Source organism: Rattus norvegicus, chromosome X, assembly GCF_036323735.1.
Source record: "Rattus norvegicus strain BN/NHsdMcwi chromosome X, GRCr8, whole genome shotgun sequence".
Classification (NCBI taxonomy): domain Eukaryota; kingdom Metazoa; phylum Chordata; class Mammalia; order Rodentia; family Muridae; genus Rattus; species Rattus norvegicus.
Genome location: NC_086039.1, coordinates 64,337,369 through 64,361,420, shown reverse-complemented (window position 1 = coordinate 64,361,420; position 24,052 = coordinate 64,337,369). Strand labels below are relative to the sequence as shown.

The window sequence follows — 24,052 nt, the reverse complement described above, 5'->3', positions numbered from 1 at the left end:
CGTTGCATATCCAGTTTGTTAATCTATGTCTTTTTATTGGGGAGTTGAGGCCATTGATGTTGAGAGATATTAAGGAATAGTGATTATTGCTTCCTTTTATATTCATATTTGGATGTGAGGTTATGTTTGTGTGCTTTTTTTCTCATTGTTTTGTTGCCAAGACGATTAGTTTCTTGCTTTTTCTAGGGTGTAGCTTGCCTCCTTATGTTGGGCTTTACCATTTATTATCCTTTGTAGTGCTGGATTTGTAGAAAGATATTGTGTAAATTTGGTTTTGTCATGGAATATCTTGTTTTCTCCATCTATGTTAAGTGAGAGTTTTGCAGGATACAGTAACCTGGGCTGGCATTTGTGTTCTCTTAGGGTCTGTATGACATCAGTCCAGGATCTTCTGGCCTTCATAGTTTCTGGAGAAAAGTCTGGTGTGATTCTGATAGGTCTGCCTTTATATGTTACTTGACCTTTTTCCCTTACTGCTTTTAATATTCTTTCTTTATTTTGTGCGTTTGGTGTTTTGACTATTATGTGACGGGAGGAGTTTCTTTTCTGGTCCAATCTATTTGGAGTTCTGTAGGCTTCTTATATGCCTATGGGTATCTCTTTTTTTAGGTTACGGAAGTTTTCTTCTATGATTTTGTTGAAGATATTTACTGGTCCTTTGAGCTGGGAGTCTTCACTCTCTTCTATACCTATTATCCTTAGGTTTGATCTTCTTATTGCGTCCTGGATTTCCTGTATGTTTTGGACCAGTAGCTTTTTCTGCTTTACATTATCTTTGACAGTTGAGTCAATGATTTCTATGGAATCTTCTGCTCCTGAGATTCTCTCTTCCATCTCTTGTATTCTGTTGGTGAAGCTTGTATCTACAGCTCCTTGTCTCTTCTTTTGGTTTTCTATATCCAGGGTTGTTTCCATGTGTTCTTTCTTGATTGCTTCTATTTCCATTTTTAATTCCTTCAACTGTTTGATTGTGTTTTCCTGGAATTCTTTCAGGGATTTTTGTGACTCCTCTCTATGGGCTTCTACTTGTTTATTTACGATTTCCTGGAATTCTTTCAGGGATTTTTGCGATTCCTCTCTGTAGGCTTCTACTTGTTCTCTAAGGGAGTTCTTCATGTCTTTCTTGAAGTCCTCCAGCATCATGATCAAATATGATTTTGAAACTAGATCTTGCTTTTCTGGTGTGTTTGGATATTCCATGTTTGTTTTGATGGGAGAATTGGGCTCTGATGGTGCCATGTAGTCTTGGTTTCTGTTGCTTGGGTTCCTGCGCTTGCCTCTCGCCATCAGATTATCTCTAGTGTTGCTTTGTTCTGCTATTTCTGACAGTGGCTAGACTGTCCTATAAGCCTGTTTGTCAGGAGTGCTGTAGACCTGTTTTCCTGTTTTCTTTCAGCCAGTTATGGGGACAGAGTGTTCTGCTTTCGGGCGTGTAGTTTTTCCTCTCTACAAGTCTTCAGCTGTTCCTGTGGGCCTGTGTCTTGAGTTCACCAGGCAGGTCACTTGCAGCAGAAAAGTTGGTCTTACCTGTGGTTCCGAGGCTCAAGTTTGCTCGTGGGGTGTTGCTTATGAGCTCTCTGGGGCGGCAGCCACCAGGAAGATCTGCGCCGCCCTTTCTGAGAGCTTCCCTGCACCAGGGTTCCAGATGGTGTTTGGTGTTTTCCTCTGGCGTCAAAGATGTGTGCAGAGTGCTGTCTCTTCCGGTTTCCCAGGCGTGCCTGCCTCTCTGAAGGTTTAGCTCTCCCTCCCATGGGATTTGGGTGCAGAGAACTGTTTATCCGGTCTGTTCCTTCAGGTTCCGGCGGTGTCTCAGGCGCAGGGTTCCTGCTGCTCCTGGGCCCTCCCCCACGGGAACCCAGAGGCCTTATGCAGTTTCCTCTTGGGCCAAGGATGTGGGCAGGGGTGGGCAGTGTTGGTGGTCTCTTCTGCTCTCCTTTTAAAACTTTTAACTACTGTATTATATTTTAACTTTCAACTACTTTTAATTACTGTATTGTATTTTAGACACGTTAAATATACTTTAATTAGGCATATAATTCATCTAGTTCTTGTAACTGTTGATCCTTGACCTTAGAAAATTTAATACTATATACGTTATCTTTAAGTTTCAATCTTTATGTATCTTAAATATCTTACTCAGACTTTTATAACTTGTGTAATCTATCCAGTCTTCCATTCTGGAAACATGTAGGCATTTTAATTTTCATACATAGAATCTGTTCTTTATTGAAGCAAAGTCCATGTTTATATTCTTCCAGCATTTCCAATTATTTACTAATTTCCTTTCTTAATACTGGGAGACATACTAGTATTAATAAATTAATTTATTATCTATGTGAAATTTTCTTCCTGTGTGGTGGTAAGGAGTACTAAGTGGTGTCTATACTATAGCCCATGCTCATAAGGTTCCACTGACAAACCAAAGTCCCATTTCATCAGAGTTCCCCTTCCCGGGGGTGGGGGAGGCAGAAACCAATGAGTTTATTGGGATTACTTACAGAGAATTGGTGAGAGGTTACTGACAGGAGTTTTGATAACTCAAAAGTAATCACACTGAAGACTCTTCACCCTCTGTATATATGTGGCTTTCTCTTAGCCACATAGGTAAATCTTCCTTTCTCTAGCCTTTCCCAGTCTATTACCCTAGGTCTTCTATAAAACTTTAGGGTCTCATGTTATCAGGGCCTAATTGTATGCAACTGGCTGAGGTGACCCTGTCTATTTCATCTTTTCTGTGAAGAAATATAACATTTAACAAGTCCAGCTATAATCATTTAGGAAGGTACACCTAAAAGTATAGCTGTTTAATAGAAGACAGAATATGTCTCAGTCATTGTTCTGTTACTGTGAAGAGACACTATGACCAAGGCGGCTGTAATGAAAGCATTTAATTAGGGGCTTGCTTAGACTCTCAAACATTTAGTCCATTCTCATTGTTGAGAGGGACATGACAGCATTTAGGCAGGCATTGGTGCAGTAGGTGAGAGAGAGAGAGACCGAGAGAGACAGAGACAGAGACAGAGTGGACCTGGCATGGACTTTTGAATCTCAAGGCTCACCCCCACTGACATACTTCCTCCAGCAAGACCATATCTACTCTGACAAGGCCCCATCTCCTAATCCTTATAGTCCTCTGAAATAATGTCATACCCTAACGAGTAGCCATTCAAATACAGGAGCTTCTGGGGGTCATTTTTATTCAAAGCACCACATAACAGAAGTCCTGCATTCTATGTGCTAGATACTGGTTTTCTTTTAACCTCATCTGTAGGACAAATCAAGGTAAGAAGCACCTGCTGTCAAAGAAATAGAACTTTATTTTTAAAGCTACGTAATAGCTTAAGGTGTTAACTGTGATGTAAATCAATATCTTTTCTCTCAACAATGAATCCTGAGCAGTAGCCTGAACAAGTGAGAGCTAATAACGAGTCCTTGGCCTGACATGAGCTCTAGAAATATTGGGAGGGTGGTTTCTTGGGTTAAGGAGGATATGAAGTTACATATTGTTCCTGATGAAATAGAAAGGAAAAAATTAAATAAGAAAGCAAGCTCTATCAGTACTCAATGTAACTTTGGGAGTTTTGTTTGTTAGTTTGGGTTTGTTTTGTTATTTTTGTTTCTTTGAGAATTTGGGATTTTGTTTTGTTTTATTTATTTTTTTTATTTTCAAGAGAGCAATCTAGATTGGGAGAAGCCTATGAATGTATCATGGAAAAATTATCAAAATTAGAACAAACAAAACATTAAAAATGACAAAAAGAAAACAACTTGGAGACCTGGTGTTACCTTCTTAGCCTAATATCAAAAGGGTTGCAGTGATCCTCTGAGGGCTCAGTGGGATGGGGAAGTTTTCTGGTGCTGCTGTTTTGTTTGATGCCATGTGGTTCCATCAGTGAAGGTGATATTGATGCCATATGACATTCATCCTTTACATTTTGTTACTAGCCAAGATGGTATTAAGCCATATGGTTGCATTTTGCTCATAGTGAGCCCAGGTCCATGGTAAAGTGAGCCTACTTGCCATGAGAGCAGAAGTCTCTCTGGGATTCACCATCTCACTGAATAAATGTGGACCATTACATAACTTTTTTAAAAAAAAAGATACATTAGTTAGGTTAGTATAGATATATGAAGAATTGGTACTTACGGCCTAGGCAGGTAAGACCAAATTATCAAATAAACAGAGGGAAAAAAGTCTATGGTCTCTGTTCAACAAAGCAGAGTCTATATGTAGTTGTTAAAAGGGCTAGAATCAGTAAGAGGTGTCTCCCAAATAGCTCTGGGTCTCTCTCTCTCTCTTTCTCTCTCTCTCCCTCTCTCTCTCTCTCTCTCTCTCTCTCTCTCTCTCTCTCTCTCTCTCTTCCTCCCTCCCTCTCTCAATAAGGGAAGGGTGGGAGATATATATGTTTTGAAAGATCAGAAGATTAGCCTGTCTCCAAGTGGAGAGTAACTTTCCAAGTCTCACTAAGGAAAGTCCCTCCATCTGTCACTTGGATCAGGTTACACCCTGACCAACATGAGGCAACATTACTTTGGAGCCAAGCCTTAGATTAACAATGTACTTTTAGTTTTTATCCACAGGTCTCTTGTCACCAAAGAGTCAAAATTGCTTCCTATGATATACAAACATTAGTGTTAGAAGGAGGAGTACCTAAGGAAACCTTTCTTGTTACAGAGAAGAAGGAAATACAAGTAAAAAGAAGCTCCTGGCAAAGGAAAGGGTGTGGTCAGGCTAGATCTACCAGGAGTCCATTCCCAGAGTTCTGTACCAAATGTAAGAGATGAGTTAGTGGGCAAAAATGAAAGAATAGACTTGATTCAACTTCAAAACAAGAGCAAACTTATGAGGCTGATGCCTCCAAACTCAGTGGCTTAGTATCCAAGGATTAGGGAAAGTGTGCCCAGTAGTTCAATAGTTACACCTTTGTATCTTGTATTGGAGTTGTTTTACTATGAACATCTCTACATAGAAAATTAATAATAGTAAGCTACACTGGAAATAGTCCACCCATCAGCTGTCTACATGTATACAATGTCTTTATTTCTTGAACTGGTTTGTTGTTTCTGTTTCTCCTAGCCTGATCCAGGATAAGGGTTTTGGAGGATATTGAGACAATATAGCCACAGAGCCAATTCCCATCTCTCAAGTCATTTTGTTATCGAGTTTCAACAGCATGGGATAAACATAACCTATACATAATGATTGTTTTGTTTCTGCCTTCACTGTTTTTGCTCTAGCACTCCCATTTGGTGCCATAGCACAGACAAAATACTACTGTAGCACACTTGGGATAACTTAAAATAATCAGGAATCTTACAGTCCAGAACCATCTTTTTATTCTCAGCAGGCCTTAAGTGGTCCCTTGGGAGGGAGGAGTTCTCACATATCAACTGGACCTTTTGTGTCAAAGGAAAAGAGATCGATGGGACAGCAGTTCAGACCTGAGGAATATAGAGTGAGCAGCAGGGCTGGAGGGAGAGAATAATGACAGCAGTGGGTAGATTGTAGATATGGGGGTGTGGAAGAAGAGAAGGTGTGTGTAGAAAAGCAGAGTGGGGGAGCAGTTTGATAGGGAGCATCCTCACTGGCCAGCTCAAACGTGTCAGAGAGTATTGGTGAGCTGGACTTAGAAGTTTGATAGAAATGGTAGAACAAAGCAAAGGGCATGAGTGTAGATAAAATTCTCTCCACTCGTGTTGCAATAAGGCTGCTGGTAGTCATGGTCCCAGAAGGGTTGAGGTCTCTGGGTTGTGTACCAGCCACAGTTCAGTCATAGTGTGCTTGGAGAGTAGGATGACTCTTCAAAGGTTCTGGAAAGATGAGAGATGGGAAGTAAAAAGAAGCTCCTGGCAAAGGAAAGGGCGTGGTCAGGCTGGATCTACCAGGAATCCATTCCCAGAGGTCTGTACCAAATGTAGGAGATGAGTTGGTGGGCAAAAATGAAAGAATAGATTGATTCAACTTAAAAACAAGAGCAAACTTTGAGAAGCTGGTGCCTCCAAACTCTGTGGCTTAGTATCCAAGGGCTCAGAACTCAAGAAATAGTTGTTGTGGCAGAGAGTAGGGAAAGATGGCCTGTCTTTAGTCCAGACACTGCCTTTTTAAACAGAAGCTATGGGACGGATCCTAAGTCAGACTTCCAGGATTGGGACCTCTTGACTCTAGTATATGTGATAGGATTTGGGGACTTTCAAGGTTTCTTGAAGTTTTGATGTCTCCAAACCTTACTTTGAAGGTATTGTTGTTTGTTTGTTTAGTAATACCACGTGATACCAAAGACAATGTTATCTAAAGGAGGTATGGAAATCTAAACTGGTGTCATGTTTCTATATTTTAATGAGTGGTAAAACATTAATACTAATTGTCTCTGATTAGTCACATATCATACTAAGTGCAGGCATATTTTTTATTTTTTTATCTTTATTAACTTGAGTATTTCTTATTTACATTTTGATTGTTATTGCCCTTACTAGTTTCCGGGCCAACATCCCCCAACCCCTCTCCCTACCCTTCTATATGGGCTTCCCCTCCCCATCCTCCCCCCATTGCCACCCTCCCCCCAACAGTCACGTTCACTGGGGGTTCAGTCTTAGCAGGACCAAGGGCTTCCCCTTCCAATGGTGCTCTTACTAGGCTATTCATTGCTACCTATGTGGTTGGAGCCCAGGGTCAGTCCATGTATAGTCTTTGGGTAGTGGCTTAGTCCCTGGAAGCTCTGGTTGCTTGGCATTGTTGTACATATGGGGTCTCGAGCCCCTTCAAGCTCTTCCAGTCCTTTCTCTGATTCCTTCACCGGGGGTGCCATTTTCAGTTCAGTGGTTTGCTGCTGGCATTCGCCTATGTATTGCCTGTATTCTAGCTGTGTCTCTCAGGAGATATCTACATCCAGTTCCTGCCAGCCTACACTTCTTTGCTTCATCCATCTTATCTAATTGGGTGGCTGTATATGTATGGGCCACATGTGGGGCAGGCTCTGAATGGGTGTTCCTTCGGCCTCTGTTCTAAACTTTGCCTCCCTATTCCCTGCCAAGGGTATTCTTGTTCCCCTTTTAAAGAAGGAGTGAAGCATTCACATTTTGGTCATGCTTCTTGAGTTTCATGTGTTCTGTGCATCTAGGGTAATTCAAGCATTTGGGCTAATATCTACTTATCAATGAGTGCATACCATGTGTGTTTTTCTGTGATTGGGTTACCTCACTCAGGATGATATTTTCCAGTTCCATCCATTTGCCTACAAATTCCATAAAGTTATTGTTTTTGATAGCTGAGTAATATTCCATTGTGTAGATGTACCACATTTTCTGTATCCATTCCTCTGTTGAAGGGCATCTGGGTTCTTTCCAGCTTCTGGCTATTATAAATAAGGCTGCGATGAACATAGTGGAGCATGTGTCTTTGTTATATGTTGGGGCATCTTTTGGGTATATGCCCAAGAGAGGTATAGCTGGGTCCTCAGGTTGTTCAAGGTCCAATTTTCTGAGGAAACTCCAAACTGATTTCCAGAATGGTTGTACCAGTCCACAATCCCACCAACAATGGAGGAGTGTTCCTCTTTCTCCACATCCTCGCCAGCATCTGCTGTTACTGGAGTTTTTGATCTTAGCCATTCTCACTGGTGTGAGGTGAAATATCAGGGTTGCTTTGATTTGCATTTCCCTTATGACTAAAGATGTTAAACATTTCTTTGGTGTTTCTCAGTCATTTGGCATTCCTCAGCTGTGAATTCTTTGTTTAGCTCTGAACCCCATTTTTTAATAGGGTTATTTGTCTCCCTGCAGTCTAACTTCTTGAGTTCTTTGTATAGTTTGGATATAAGCCCTCTATCAGTTTTAGGATTGGTAAAGATCTTTTCCCAATCTGTTGGTTGCCGTTTTGTCCCGACAACGGTGTCCTTTGCCTTACAGAAGCTTTGCAGTTTTATGAGATCCCATTTGTGGATTCTTGATCTTAGAGTATAAGCCATTGATGTTTTGTTCAGAAAATTTTCTCCAGTGGTGCAGGCATATTTTAATATTGTTTGCAATCTCTATAAAAATAATATAAGTATATAATACTAAAAATTACCATATCAGGTAATGTTCATGAACTCTGAATGAGAATCAGCATAAATAATAGCTAAATTAAAATACTTTACATATACTATAAGAGAATAGCATAGACTATTAGCAAAACCTTACCATATAGTGAATAGAAGTATCTCACTTGACATTCAGCATCAACATAGGTAGATTGGCAGAAAAGAGTAATAGAAAGTCAGATTTGATAGTACATGTAATTTCAATACTCATTAGGCAGAGACAGGAGACTCACCCTTACTTTCATACCAGAACTTGTTCTATATAGCAAGTTCTAGGTCAACTAGGGCTAAATAGTGAAATCTTATATTAAATAATAGATAAATAGATAAATAGATAAGAAGGAAGGAAGTAAAGAAAGAAAGAAAGAGAGAAAGAAAGAAAGAAATACTTTCTTCAAGTTTAAGTTCATTCCAGGTTACACATCAGGATCTGATCTATGTCAAAAACTGAAATGACAGCGTGGCACGTGTCTTTACTCTGAGCACTCAGGAGGCAGAAGCAGATAGCTCTCTAGATTTGAGGCCTACAGAGCAAGTTCCATGATGGGCAGGAACACAGAGAAATCCTGTCCCTGAAAAACAAAAAAAAGGACAGGACGAATATTTGTAGCCAGCAGGAGGCCTAGTCAGGAGGATGACAAATAATAAAACATAGTATGGAAAAACCAACCAGAGAAGGAAATAGACATTGTATCCCAAAATGAGTACAAATCCAACAATACATAAAAACAAACCCAGATAAAAGTGAAATGAGTAGACTCATAATTATAGTTAAAAACTTTAACATTTATATTTCAGCAACTCAAAAATTATTAGAAAATTTGAGCGCTTGCCTAGTGAGCGCAAGGCCCTGGGTTCGGTCCCCAGCTCCGAAAGAAAAAAGAAAATTTAGAATATAGTAATGAGGGGGGCCCTCCAATGAACAGAGTCTGGTATATGTCTCTAACAACTGCAGAATAGATGTTTTCAAGCTCTGATATAACATGCCCAAGGAACCTCTATCCTTATCCCTAAGACAAGCCCCAACAACTTTAAAGGAATGATAGTCATGCAGATTGGACATTCTCACCACAAGTCGTAAAACTAGGCATTTATAGCAGAAAGATAACAGCAAAAGTCTCTAGGCAATTTGTTATCAAAACATTCTATATAATCTATGAGGCCTCGAAGGAACTGTAAAACCTTAAAAGGCTTTCCTGTTTGTAATTCAGCATGGGAACATTTTGGAAATTGTCATTCCAATTTATATAAGAAGAAAAGAGGTAAGCAAACAAAATTAACAACTTTTCTTAAATCCAAACTGAGTTTGACATCAAACTTGGTGAGTCACGTTCTATGCTCCAGGCCAAGTTTTATTACCCGTCCTCAATGAGTCAGTTAGTGGAAAGCAGAGAAAGGGTATTTATTCAGTGTGGTCACATTGGCAACATTGACAAAGAGATCCATTAACTTCTTCTAGTCCATCTTGATGTCTAAATGAGATTAAAGTTTAAATGGAGGGCTAGAGATATCCATATTTGAGCTGTTCTGGATAAGGTATGGCCTTGCCTGCCATTTACCCTTTCTTGTCTGGGCTTCACTCTCATCCTCTAAAGTGATCTTACAAGTTGTTAGGCCTCTGTGAATTCTCTTCCTGGGAAATACATTTTCCATTGGACTGGTGCCTGTCCTTCTACCAACGTAAGATTTTTAGGGCAAATTCCTATTTCTTTAGGATCCATTGTTTGAATAATCTGATTGTCAGATTGAGAAGCAAAAGTGTCTCTAGAATATTTTGATGTTTTGCCAGGCCAGTAACAAGATCATGGAGCAAAACACTGGCCCTTAATTTGGAGGAATAGACATATCAATGTAAAAGAATCACAGTTTATCAAAGCATAAATCTGTAAGCAGAAACCACAAACAAGAACTAATATGACAGTAAAAAAGGCTGTAATTGAAGAATTTCTGGAGCCTTGGTGTAGGCAGGTTTAGGAGTTACAAGAAATAATTCTAGACCTATTATACCATATGTTACTATATATACCATAGCTGGTGATGACAGTGCATATACTATCTTGATATATACTTATACTTTGCTCGTACCTAACATCCCTCTGCTATCTTCTTCCTTTCATCTTCCTATCAAAGATAGGATGGATCAGAACAGAAAGTTCTCAAAAGAAGAACTAAAAAGGACTAAGAAATAAATCAGCATGGATTAATTATACAAGCAATAGGTTTCATTATTTCATTTTTATACATGTACATTTTCATAATGTATATCAATCTCCTTCACTTCTCCTTATCCTCACATCCTTCTCCCATTGCCACTGGAGAAGTGGAATCACTTTTCTTCTCTACTTTTCTCTGTCTCTCTCTCTGTCTCTCTCTGTCTCTCTCTGTCTCTCTCTCTCTCTCTCTCTCTCGTGTGTGTGTGTGTGTGTGTGTGTGTGTGTGTGTGTGTGTGTGTGTGTGTGTGCGTGTATACCTGTGAGTTTCATTAGGGTTACTTACCCGGAAACATGGGTGAGAGTTTTGTTTACAGGAACATGGGAACCTTACCAGAAATGTCTTCCCCTTCCCTAGCAACCATTAAGTGTTACAAATCCTTCCATAAGCTCCTTCCACTAAGAGACAGGCTTTTGATGGAGCCCAGTGTTGTGCATGTAATCATATCTATTATGAATTCTGGAGTGCAACATCCAAGTCTGTGTCATGCCAGGAAAACAGAATTCCTCACCATTCCCCTCTCCTCCTCTGGCTCTCTCACTCTTTCCAACCCTCCTTTCATTACATTCCTTAAACTTTGAAAGGGGTGGGTATTGATGTTGCATTTGGGGCTCAGCATTCAACAATCACTTATTCTTAGTGCCTTGACCAGTTGAGTTTGTGCAGTTGCTGGAAGTCACTAAAAAAAAAAAAAAAAAAGAGGCTTCTCTAGCAGCACTCATCTGTAGATATAAACAGTTATTTAGAAGACAATGTGATGGGGATGTCATGATCATTTGTAAAAGCAGCAGAAGATTTCCCAGTAGGACTTATGACCTCTTAAGCCACAGGCTTTTGGCCAGGTTTTATAGCACCATATACATTCCTATCTATGGAATGTGCTGCAAATCCTGTTAGACAGGCTGGTTTTTATCCCAGAGGGAGGCAGGATGCTGCTTCCACTTTTGTTTGTAACATCTAAAATTGACGATGTAGTTATTTGTAAAAATGAGTTTTATACCATTTCCATCATTTAAAAGTAATCAGAGAGAGAAAAATGATACCCTTACAAACTGTGATTTGACTAAGTTTCTGGTGCTGCACACTTTAATCTTGTAGTGTTTCCTCTTAGTAAGAAGAGTGGGAGGTGGTGAGCATTTTCATTCAGACTGAACTGGTAGCTGAGAACATGAGGAAGTTCTATAAGACAACAAGATTTGCTTAAGCGTTAGAAAAGATGAGAGAGAGCTCATTCCAGTATGACATTTCCCCCTACCAATCTTTCTCTTCACTCTGTAGATAATGGGGTAATATATTGCAGAGCCCTAAAAAAGAGAGAATATAGAAAGTTTCATTTGGGAAAAGAAAGTGTAGTGCAGAGGAAAGTGAGTAAGTTAGTTAAAGCTGGGGTTTCTCTTGCCCCTTTGTGGTACATAGGAATGTCTATTGCTCACAGCACTTATCTGAGTGTCCTGGTGAGCACTGTGGCAGAGTATGTGAGGACATACTGAGAGCATGTTTTAGCCTTACCAGATGCCCATCTGTCAATCAGCCCTTCTAGGACTACCCTGTGGCAGCCCCCCTCCTCTCGCTGGGATCACTCCCAGAATGTCACTGGCAAGATAACACAGTCAAGGGAGGGAGAAGGAGGGCAGACTAAAAATAGCCACCTAGAATAAATCAGCCTAGGGACCAATTCCCACTCTTTCCAGTGGGAACAGAGGTCCCAAACAGCTCCAGCCTGAGGTGGTAGTGGCTTTCTGAAGAGGGCCCACCAGGACCTTTGTGCTTCGCAGAGACTAGGACTGCAACTCTCCATTGAGCACGGACTCCAGCTGAAGTCTTGTGAGTACTTCAAACCTAACTTTCAGCTCTATCCGGGACATTAAATCAAAGCCCTGTTCTTATTGAACCAAGAATTCGGGAGTGCTTAGAAGGTAGAAAGGGAAGAACTTTTAGAAAGGAGAAACTATATCATGTTAACTTCCTGCCCTATCTGTCCCAAAGTGTGTCTGTAATATTCTGTCACTTTGTTTTATATCGTTTCGGTTTCAGCTTTTTATTTTATTTTTATTTTTTAATATTATTTGCTTGATTTTGGTGGTTGTGGTGGTGCTTTTTGATGCAGGGTCTCACCCCACTGTATAGTCTGGCTTTGAACTTCCTCAAACTGGAAATCCTACCTCAGGCTTCCTAGTAGTTGATTACAAGTATGGGTCACTATGTGTGGCCACACTTATGTATTCATAATATGTGTTTAACTGCAGTAGAATGGGCTTAAGGACATAAGGACAGAGTTTCTCAAGTTGGAGTAAAAAAAGGTGAAGCTTTTAAAAGAGTCTAGTAATGTCTGCAGGAATGTTCTAGCACCCACAAAAACCTAACTCCTCTGTAAGTTCTTACTTTGGCTTCACAAATTCTAAGAGGACCTTAGATAAAATATAAAGGGTTTTAAAAACTTGGAAAAATAAGCAAACAAGACGAATTTTGTTCCCTAACCTCTAACCTCTGACTGAAACTTGCCATCTTTTTCTAAGATGAATGTAGGCGACAAGTAGTGGTAATGTTACACGTTTGTGTGACTTGATCGTACCAGAATAAATCACAAGTATATCATATTACAATGTGGCAGAGGTCCTGAATTACATTGACCATCAACCACCACTTACAAATTATTAATAGATCTTGTTGTTTACTATTTCATACAGTTTTAAAAATGTATTGACAGCAACATTTCAAGATAGCTGCTTCTTTGATCATATACGTTTTACATCATGTACCAAAAACACAATGAAAAGGACCCACAGTCTTTGACTTTATCACTATCGGTGTCGCAAAGAAAATCTTTCAAATACCTTCACTATGGGGATGAAAAAGAAGACTAACTTTGATTAAATAATCAGAGCAATGTGAAGCTACACAGGAGACTTGTCTGTATCTAATTGAGCCACGGTTTCATTTCTCTCTGGAGGTTCATTATAATATAGACTGTACTATGAACTCACTGTGTGACCTAGGTGAGAACTTCAGCATTTCCCCCCACCAGCCCCAAGTCTCCAAAATGAAATAAGAAGGGAACCCTCGTGGAATGTCAAGAAAAAGAATATGGGAATGAAACTTCCTTTACAAAAGGTCTGGGAATTCCTTATGGTGCTTAAAGGCTAAAAGCTGCAGTGTAGCTAAGCATGAAGCAAAGAAGTGGAGGGGCATGTATGTTTCATCATGTAATCAAAAAAAAAGGGGGTGGATAGCAACTAGGGAAATCTAGATTTTATTTTGAGCTCTGGTAGAATGCATCTGGTTGGTGTAAGGCACTTCGCAAATGTATTAACTCCCAAGCTCTAGTTTCTACCACTTTCAAGTTGACGGTATTATTTATGCAACTATGTGAAATATATTTGAAAAGTACAAGGTTATAGATGTATTCTGGATTCATGATAATAAGATAATTCACAATAACAATGATGTAACATTAAAAAAAGTTCCTGATACCTATTAATCTTCGAATTCCCCATCTCTAAGGTGAAGAAACTTACCTATAAGATCCATTCATTCTAGCTCTGAGTTTTTAAAATATTAAGTAGGGAGCAACAACTGTAGAAAAACACAACATACATACTATAGCTGTTTTTCTATTTTCTTCTATATAGTAGTTGATATCCCATTATGAAAAAAATAGAAGGAAGAAATAGAAAGAAAATAATATTATAGGAATAAGTATTTCTCCTAATAGCCCCACAAAGCATGGACTATCATTTGTGCCTATAGATAAGGAAACTTCACCACACAATAGAGAATAGTCAACAAAATCAGCAATCAATAATCACGTTCCAGCATTGTGGAGCCAGAGACAGGGTCTCTGCAAGTTTTACCCTGGCCTGGTCTACATAGAACATTCCAAGTCAGCCAGGGCTATGTAGAGTGACTTTGTCTTTAGAAAGTAAAAGAAAAAAGAAAATGAAATCAGTACTTAGTAAAATTGAAATTATACTTAAATTTGCTTTGTTAGTGTATACTCATTACCAAAGTGTTTGGTTTCCAAAGGGTATTTTCATCCAAATGTGTTGTGTGCTTTGACCATGTTCACTGGATGTGTTCCTCTTCCCCGAGCCCCTTACAATCATCTTTTTTTTTTTAACTTTTGAGATCTTTTTCATTTGAAGGTAATCTTAGTGCTATTAAATTCACAAATATGTTATTTTTATTACCCAATCTGAAATATCTAATACACACATTACAAACATACAAATTCTGTCCTCTCCACATGTCAGCGCCCATTCATCATGGTCTTGGAAATGGGGAGAATAGATTCCCTTTAAATTGTTAAGTCAGTAGGTGTTTCTTTACAGTTAACTTTAGCAAAATTCGTACAAAATAATAATTAACAATGATCTTCTTTACTCGCTAACTCACAAGGAAACACCTTCAAAACTGCATTTTGTAAAAGTTTCTGTACTAAAATGTAGAAAAACTAAACTACACAAAGATTGAAAAGCTAAAAATTCCTTAATTTTTTTTTATTTCTGGTACCATTACCACAATTTACAGGGCAATATACCTGATGTAATGAAAAGAAAAAGACAAACTACAGCAGATAGAAGACCCCAGGAATGTGCATCTAATTGACACTGCATTGCATTAATCGATAGTTGCACTTTGGTAAACTGTGGCTGTGAGTGTCCTAACAAGAAGGGCTTCCTGTTTAAGCCACAGTGACTTTTCTGACTAGGGGTCATTGTTCCTTCTGTGGAAGACTTTTACAGTTCCTCTAATGCATTTAGGACAACTGTCTCAAAGTAACCTGCAGCTTTCCTGACAACGCCTCTCTCTCCTGCTAAGAACTGTAGCCATTTGTTTGTTTTATTTTAAAACCTTCTGTTACCATATCCACCACTTCCACCTCCAGTCCATAGCCACGACCAGAGAGACTGCCTGAGCTTCTTCTACCAAAACTGTCTCCCCTTCATGGGTCTGTAATGTGACTGTTACTGTCTACTGTAATTTCCAAAGTCATTATAGTTCCCACCACCACCATAGTTACCTCCACCAAAATCTCCTCCTTCATTGTAACCATCATGTCCTCCTCCACCACCACCATATCCACCACCTTGGTTTCCATATCCTGGTCCACCACCTCCATAACCTCCTCTACTACTGTAACCAGGACCACCACCATAGCTGCCAGCATCACTTCCAGATCCATGATATCCACCATCACCACCTCCATAACTGCCTCTGCTGCCTCCACATCCACCACCATAGCCTCCTCTTCCACCCACGTTTCCTCCGCAATCTATAAAGTTGCCAGATCCACCTCCATGACCTCTCTGTAATCCATCCAGCAGACTTCGTCTCTTGTTTAGAAAGGGCCTTTCTCACTTCACAATTATGCCCATTAATAGTGTGGTATTTCTGAACAATTTTATCAACTGTGTCATGATCATCAAAAGTTACAAAATCAAATCCTCTCTTTTTCCCACTCTGCCTGTCTTCCCTACGTTCTAAGGTTTCAATCTTGCCATATTTTTCAAAGTAGTCTCTCAGACTATATTAATTCCATCAACAAATATATGATGCACCAGCATTTACAGAATCCCCTCTAGAAATAGCTCTCTTTGGTTCCACAACCTTGTGCGGCTGAGCACACATTACAGCATCCACCACTTCAACGCAAGAGTACGTCATAAAACCAAAGCCTCTGGAAGGTTTTGTTTGAGGATCTCTCATTACTACACAGTCTGTAAGTGTGCCCCATTTCTCAAAATGTTCTCTTAAGCTATCATCTGTAGTTTCAAAGCTCAGACCACCAATAAACAGCTTCCTTGGCTGCTCTGGTTCCTTTGGATCATGGCCCTCCATTTTGAGACCAGACTCGCCTCTTTCAACTTGAGTTCAATGGGACTGAGACCTACAACTCTCTTTCTCTATTTCATTTCATTGTCCCAGAAAGTCTATGTCTACTTTGAAATATATACTTAGATGATTTTATACATCTATATAAAACCTTTAAGAACCACAAGTGAGAGAAAATATATTTCTCGGAATCTGACTTATTTTTGCAAAATATGATGTCCAGTTGTATCCATCATCTTTCAGGTGACATAATCTTGTTCTTCTTTATGGGTTAATAAAGCTACACTGTTTATAAAAACTACAGTTTCTTTACCATTCATCCATTGTTGGATACCTAGGTTGATTCCACAACTTGGCTATTGTTAATAGCACCATTAATGTAGAAGTGTAAATAATTGTGTTATGTTGATTTACGGATCCTTCAGGTATGTGCCCATGAGGAGTAATAATGAGTCATATAGCTGTTCTATTTTGAGTTTCTTTTCATTCTCTTTTATACTCTGTTAGATGTATAGCTAAGTAAATATGTTCTCCCATTCTGTAAAATGCATCATCACTCTATGAATAGCTTCTCTTATCAATTAAAACCTTTTAATTTTACATAATTATATTTGTGAAGTTTGGAAAATATTTTCTGTCCTATTGAAGTCCTTTTCAGAAAATCATTGCCAATGCCAATTTCTTTAAGCATTAGTCTTATTTTTCTTCTAGCAGTTTGAGAGTTTCAAGTCTTATATTGATGTCTTTGATAAACTTTGAATTGATTTTATATAAACTGAGAGATATGTATCTAGCTCCATTCTGCTACACATAGATATCTAATTTTCCCATCACTAAATGTTGAACAGGTTGTGTTTTCTGTGATTTAGGGTTTTTTGTCTGGTTGATTGGTTGGATTTTTGCACTTTTGTTAAGAATCAGGTGACTGTAGAGATATGGAGTTATTTCTAGGTTTTTTATTCTGTAGGTTTATGTGTCTGTTTTTGTACCAGTACCATGCCGATATTGTTACTGTGGCTCTGTGGTATAATTTAAAATCAGTTTTTGATACTTGTAGTATAGGTAGTTTTACTTAGGATTACTTTGGCTATTTGGGGGTCTATTGGGGCTCACTATGAACTTTAGGGTTATTTTCTTTGTTTCTGTGAAGAATGTTGTTGGAATTTTGATTGAAACTTAATTGAATCTGTAGATTGTTTTTGACAATATGGCCATTTTCACAACATTAATTCTTTTAATCCATGATCATCTGAGGTATTTCCATCCTCTGCTATCTTAGTCAGTTTTATTTTATTCAGTTACATAAATTTTCACAAAAAAGGACTCCAGTCAAAAGTTTATCCCAATTTATATCCTTTGAAGCAACTGGGAATGGTTTCATGGTTTCTTTCTCAGCATGTTCATTGTCAGTATACAAGAAGGCTGTTGAGTTTTATACGCTGATATTCTATCTTGCTATGTCACTGAAAGTGTTTATCCGTTATGAGAGGGTTGCGGATTTTGCAAATTCTTTAGGGTAGTATCATATGGTCTGAAAATACAGGTAAGTGGACTTCTGCCTGTATAGATAAGTTGATTTCTGCCTTTAAAAAAATCTGTGTTCCTTTTATTTCTTTGTATTATTGGTCAGACTGGGACTTCAAGGACTACATTTACCAAAAATAGAAAAAATATTGACCCCTGTCTCCTGTCTGTTTTTAATGGAAATGCTTTGAATTTTTCCCTATTTAGTATAATGTTGGCCATAGGTTTGTTATATATAACATTTTTTATATTGAGTTGTGTTCTTTATATTTATGGTTTCTTCAGGTATTTATCATCAAATAATGTTGGACATTGTCTTAAGTGTTCTTAAAATCTATTGAGATGATAGTAAAGTTTTATTTCCTTCATGCATCAAACAGTAAACATTTTTCTTTTCCAAACATCTCAGTCCTTTCTTTACTGTGATCCTCTCTTGCCTTCCCATGATTCTTAACTTCTTTTTGAGTCAGGAGTCAGATGTTTTCTTTCAGAGTTCTGAAGACTTAGGAGAGTACTGTTTGTCCCTAGTCTGCCATTTTCCAATTCAATCTGACCTATATGCCTTTAAAAATAATAAAAGTTGGAGCTTAATCCAGTTAGCTATTGAAAAACATGTTTAGGAATATTTTAAGAAATTAATTACTACAATTATCTTCTCTGTAGTGATAAAGACGTTCATACAGAGAGAGTAAAATGCCTTTAAACCACACAGTTACTATGTAAGCAGTAAATTCATGATTGAAACCCAACTCCAGACCTGTGTTTTACCATTACCCCCGCATGACCTCTTCATCTGCAATGGAGTCAAAGGAGATCCCTATATAAGTTACAGTGCTAATACTATGATAGGCATTAGAGTCATGAAAACATAAATTATGGATGAAGTAACCCAAAAGACTTGTAAGGGCAGAAAGAATGATGACGTAGAATGAAGAGGTATCATTTTTCATCCCTTATCACTGTATTTCAAGGTGTAATTTGAAACAAGACTGGATAGGTTGACAAAGCTGTGTGAGATGAGCTAAATAAAATATTTGATATGTAGCTTGAACAAAAGAAAAAGCATTGTTTTGGACTGGAGATACAGCTACTAAGGAGGTTAAGGCAGGAGGATTCCAAGTTCAAATGCAACTCTGCCTGAAAATTAAAACATAAAAAGACTTGGGGTGTAGTTCAGTGATAGAGCAATAGCATGTACAAAGCTGTGTGATCAATACCCAGTACTGAAAAGAAGAAAATAAAACAAAGAAAGGAGAATTTATTAACTGATTTAGAAAAGATCGTGTTTGTTTTATGTTTGCTTACCCCCTCCCACTCTCCAGACAGTTTCTCTATGTAGCAGTCCTGGCTGTCCTAGAAGTAGTTTTGTAGACCAGACTGGCCTAAAACTTCCAGAGATCCATTTGTCTCTGCCCCTCTGTCTCTCTGCCCCTCTGTCTCTCTGTCCCCTTTCCTCTCTGCATCTCTTCCTCTCTTCCTCTCTTCCTCTCTTCCTCCCTGCCTCCCTGCCTCTGCCAAGTGCTGGGATTAAAGGCATGCACCACCACACACGACCATACTTTTATTTTTATGTCACAACTTTAGGAAACTAGTTAGGTGATAACTATAACAGTTGAGGCAAGACAGTGGAGGCCTAGATAAAGTAGTAGATTAGGTATGAAACTCTAAGAAAGATAGATGGTCTGGAAGAATCTCTAGGGTACAAAATTTGACTTGATCAAATTGAATGGGAGTGGTAAGAGATAGGGGATTAGATATGTCTTGGAGATTTAGTTTGACAGATGATGAGGAACTGAGATATGGATTGAGTCTCATGGTAGTAATGGTTCTAGTACTAAGTACCTGTAGTAATTCAATGGATATATACCCGGAACTTAAAAGAAACCTGTGGGTAGAGTGGTGGTGTCACAGACTATAAAACATTAGAATAAAAATGAGGGCTAAAGCAATGGGAATAAAATGAAGATGACAGGAAGAAAACAGGGGAGCATACATATTCCAGTGAAGAACTGTAAGGAGTAATGTCAGTTCCTTAAGATGCTGATGTGGTTTTAGGTGCTAGAACAGTCAATAAGGACAGATACTTTAGAAAAGTCTGCAAAGTAAGCAGAGGGTGGTAAAGGGCTTGTCTAGCATGCGTGAAGCCCTGGGTTCAATCCTAATACCACAAAAGAAAGAAAGGGGGGAAGGAAGGAAGGAAGGAAGGAAGGAGGAAGGGAGGAAAGGAGAAGAAAAGGAAATGAAGGAGATGAAGACAAAAAAGATTTTCAAAATTTCTGGTAGGTTTAGTTACACAGATTTTCTTTTTAAGTGCTTTTCATGATTGATCGTGGATGAAGCCACACTGCACAGAGTAAAGAAGTAAATGGGGTTAGGTATATAAATAATAGATATCTGTTTGACTATGTTTGGTAAAGAAAAGTGGTGGGAAAACTAAGTGGTTTTACTTACTAAGTTAGTTGAAGGAGAGGACCTAGTGTAAAGAGGTTGAAAATGCTATACACTTTGTCTTTGAATCTTTTATTTTGAGGTAGTTATCTTTATCCTAAGTGTCCTACAAAGTATGGACTACTATTTTTGTCTTGTAACTGAAGAAACTAAGTCAGAAAAGAGAAGAGACTTGCCCAAGGTGTCTTGTTAGGATCTTGGAGAGGTGAGGAACAAACCTAGGTCTGATTGATTCTCATAATTCTATTTACATCAGAACCCAAGAATAAATATTCAGGTCATTTGCTGGCAAGTGAGGACAGGGTTAAAGTTGAGGGTGACCTCACCCATCTACCTCATAATATTCTTTAAAGAGGCATGTACCTGAGGCTCCTATCAAACAAAGAGTGGTAGGGCGAATTAATGGGGTAGAGAATTAATGGAGGTGTGAGTCCCTGAGGCCTAGGGTAAAAAATCTGGCAAAGTAAGCAGCCCTGGGCTCTGCAAATCCTGCCATCTCACCCTGATGGCATTATAATTATGGTGAGAAAACCTCACTTAGAGAAGCTAGAAAGGGACTGGAATGGTTAGGGTTTAAGCTGAGTCCATCATTGGGTCATAGGTGATTCCTTGAGGTATAATGATTATGGAAAGAAAAAGAGTTGAGGTTTGAGACAAAGCTCTAGACTGTATTTGACAAAGAATGGGATAAGGCTTGAGTCAAAAGATGGAGAATCAGAAGACTCTGAGGAATATTAGCAATCAAAGGCAGTCTTGGTTTGAAATAGTACTGGGGCCCGGTGAGCTAATCTTTATCAAAGAGAACTTACTCCGGAGACCTGTTCTTTCTGCTATCTATTTTCCTTCATTTTAATTCTATTCTTTGTGATGTCACCTCTTCATTTAATTAGCCAATACCCTTAGCATTAATTTGTTAGGTACCTCTCTTCCAGAACCCCTCAGGGTTTTAATCTGAAACAAGATTACAGAAAGCTCAAGAGAGGAATATTTATTTAGTTGTGGATGAGGGGATTGCAAAAGTTTAAATTCATCTAAAATGACAAGAGGTAGTGTTGCAAGCTTACTTTGTGAGATTGTTATTGGAAAGATTATGGATGACAGTTTGATAGCACAAATTCTTGTTCCATTGATTTCCTAACTGCCAGGCCTAGGCTAACTCATTAATATCACATTTTAAACTAAGGTAAGTATATCTCCAAGTCTCCATGTATGAGGTAAGTCCTATTAGCAATCCCAGGTGGATATAGGGCCTTTGCCATACATTTGATTCACTAATGGCACAAAGGTAAATATGATTGTCTGTTTGTAGATGAAATCCAATTATGATAATTTGAAATCTCCAAGAACTCAAGGAAATCTTCCCAGGAGTTCCAAGGACAGGCAGAAGAGTATATGCTAAGTCGCCAAGCTATGAAATGACCTGACTTTTTCAACAGCTATCTTGTGTCTTAAAATAACATTGAAACTGGGAAACAAGACACCCATGGATGAGTACCCTAATGGTGAAGGTCAGAGAGTAAACATAGAGTCTGGCATTGATAATGATGCTTAGTCTTACACCCTCCCTTTTTTCATTACTCTCAGATCGGGAATTTCCTCCTCTTTACAATGAGAATAGCTCTATTCCAATAAACCAGAATGAACCTCATGGATATCGCCAAGATCTTCTCTCTTCTGCAACCAGAAAAAGAGGAGGAGGACGCCGACACAGGCGAAAAGCAGGCTCTCAATCAAGCTGTATATGACAATGACTCTTGTACCCTGGACCACCTTCTACACCAGGAACGTTATAAACGGTTCATCAACAGCAGGAGTGGCTGGGGTATACCTGGAACACCCTTGCGCTTGGCAGCCTCTTATGGTCACTTAGATTGTGTGAAAGTCCTCCTGGAACATGGTGCTGATGTTGATAGCTTGGATGTCAAAGCACAAACACCACTTTTCACTGCTGTTAGTCACGGTCATCTGGAGTGTGTGAGAATACTTTTAGAAGCTGGTGCCTGTCCTAGTGGTAGCATCTACAACAATTGCTCTCCTGTTCTCACTGCCTCACGTGATGGGGCCTTTGCCATCTTACAGGAGCTCCTAGGGCATGGTGCAGAGGCTAATGTCAAGGCGAAACTGCCAGTCTGGGCATCAAACATAGCTTCATGTTCTGGCCCCCTCTATTTGGCTGCAGTCTATGGTCATCTTGATTGTTTCCGCCTGCTTTTGCTCTATGGGGCAGATCCTGATTACAACTGTATTGACCAGGCCCTCTTAAGTCGAGTTCCACAGCCTCGCACACTCCTTGAAATCTGCCTTCATCATAATTGTGAGCCAGAGTACATACAGCTTTTAATAGATTTTGGAGCGAACATCTACCTCCCATCTCTACCTTTGGACCCAACATCTCAAGATGATAAAGGCATCAAGTTGCTGCTACAAGCCCGAGGTGAATAGTGATCAGGCATACCTCATAGGCTTCTTTATTGGAGGTCTCAGGGTTCCAAATCATAAGACCTTCCCACTGGGTTGACCTAGAAATGGCTCCATCATTCTCCTGTGGTCCCTGTGGAGAAAAAGTTAAAGATTTCACAAGAGTGAAAGGGTTACTAAGATGAGGTGTGTAGAAAGCATTTATACAGTCTCTGGCCTTAGATCTGCCAATGACTCACTCTTTTGATGCCCTGAGCTTCTCTTCTATAGGCCTTGGTGTATGTTACCATGCATTTGGAGATGATTGTGACAATACTTAGACGGGAGAAGGCATTATAATAGCCATGGCAGAATAGATAGACACTTGGACAGAATAAGTACACAGAGAATCGATGCTCATAATTTGTTTCTCATTTTTGCAGCTACTCCACGGTCACTCCTGTCCCAGGCCCGCTTAGTTATCCGCAGATCCCTGTGCCGAGCCAACCAGCCACAAGCCATCGACCAGTTGGATATCCCCCCTGTGTTGATTAGCTACCTCAAGCATCAATAAATTTTCAACTTTCTCAGGAACCTAATGCATGATACCTCCAAAAATACACCTGGTAACCCAGATTGCTTGAGAATAATACACCCCATAACTTTTCTGGCGCATTATTCTCCACAATAAAATCCTCAGCAAAGTAATTGCTGGCGGCTATAGTGTCTTACGTTTGTATGTGGGGATTGGGGAGGACCACTGGGGAAAGGGTTTTATTAACCATAGGGAAGGATGACCATAAGTCTGATCTTGACAAGTGTAGGGATCTTGACTGCTCAAAAATGAAGAGAAAACAAAAACAGTCTGTTGTGCTACCTTCTCAACAAGGCTTTTAGTAAGAGTTTGCTGCCCTGGTTTAAGGGTTTTGAAAAATGTAAGAATGTGAAAGAAACCAAGTAGGCTTCTGAAAGTGATTTATCTAGAATCTACTCTAGCCCATGCTAACTTTCCTCAAATCTAAAGCTTTTGGGAATTAGATGTTAATGTCAGCATCTCCATCTGGTTTAGGGTCTACAGAAGTACACCCATTTGAATAGGACATAACCAGAGTGGCCTTTTTAGGCACATGAGATATATTTTCTGGTTGACCCATGAAAACATATGGACACTGGGCATTTCAAAAGCCTTTGAAATTGAGACTATTATTGGTGCATGCCAAATTTTGGACAATGAAGAGTGGCTGAAATAGCCCTATTTAAGTACATGGGGTTTACTGAGACACTGGCAACATTGAGTGTCTATGTTTGGGGTAAACTGGCTCTCTAGCCTGCTTCTATGTGTTCTTTTTCTATTCCCATTGCATATGAAAAGTTTTAGTGCCCCAGTCCTTTCCTCTCCCCACATCTCACTAGACCCTTCTAGACAATGGGTCAAGAGTTGGATTAGATCATCTCAAATTCTACAAACTCTTCCAAGAGTATCTTCCCTATGAGGTGTGACAAGTAAGTTGAGAAAACATTACTAAATACAATCTCCCCTTGGCATTTTGTTTCCTGTCACT

The 24,052-nt window shown here is 39.2% G+C and overlaps 1 protein-coding gene and 1 pseudogene across 4 annotated transcripts in view; one reads left to right on the top strand and one right to left on the bottom strand.

The window, feature by feature from the left end:
- Asb12 (ankyrin repeat and SOCS box-containing 12) overlaps window positions 1-23,198 on the top strand; it is a 149,393-nt gene extending 126,195 nt beyond the window's left edge. For 3 of the 4 annotated variants that reach the window (XM_039099991.2, NM_001037367.1, XM_063280265.1), the window contains 2 exons: window positions 21,678-22,527; window positions 22,934-23,198. In XM_039099991.2, the coding sequence (XP_038955919.1) occupies window positions 21,732-22,527; window positions 22,934-23,064 (927 nt within the window). In that variant the 5' untranslated portion in view covers window positions 21,678-21,731 and the 3' untranslated portion in view covers window positions 23,065-23,198. Of the gene's footprint in view, window positions 1-11,941; window positions 12,114-21,677; window positions 22,528-22,933 lie in introns of those variants that run through there. The other variant, XM_006257044.5, reaches the window with a different exon arrangement.
- Window positions 15,212-16,100, bottom strand: LOC134484189 (heterogeneous nuclear ribonucleoprotein A3-like; annotated as a pseudogene).
- Window positions 23,199-24,052: the final 854 nt, after the last annotated feature.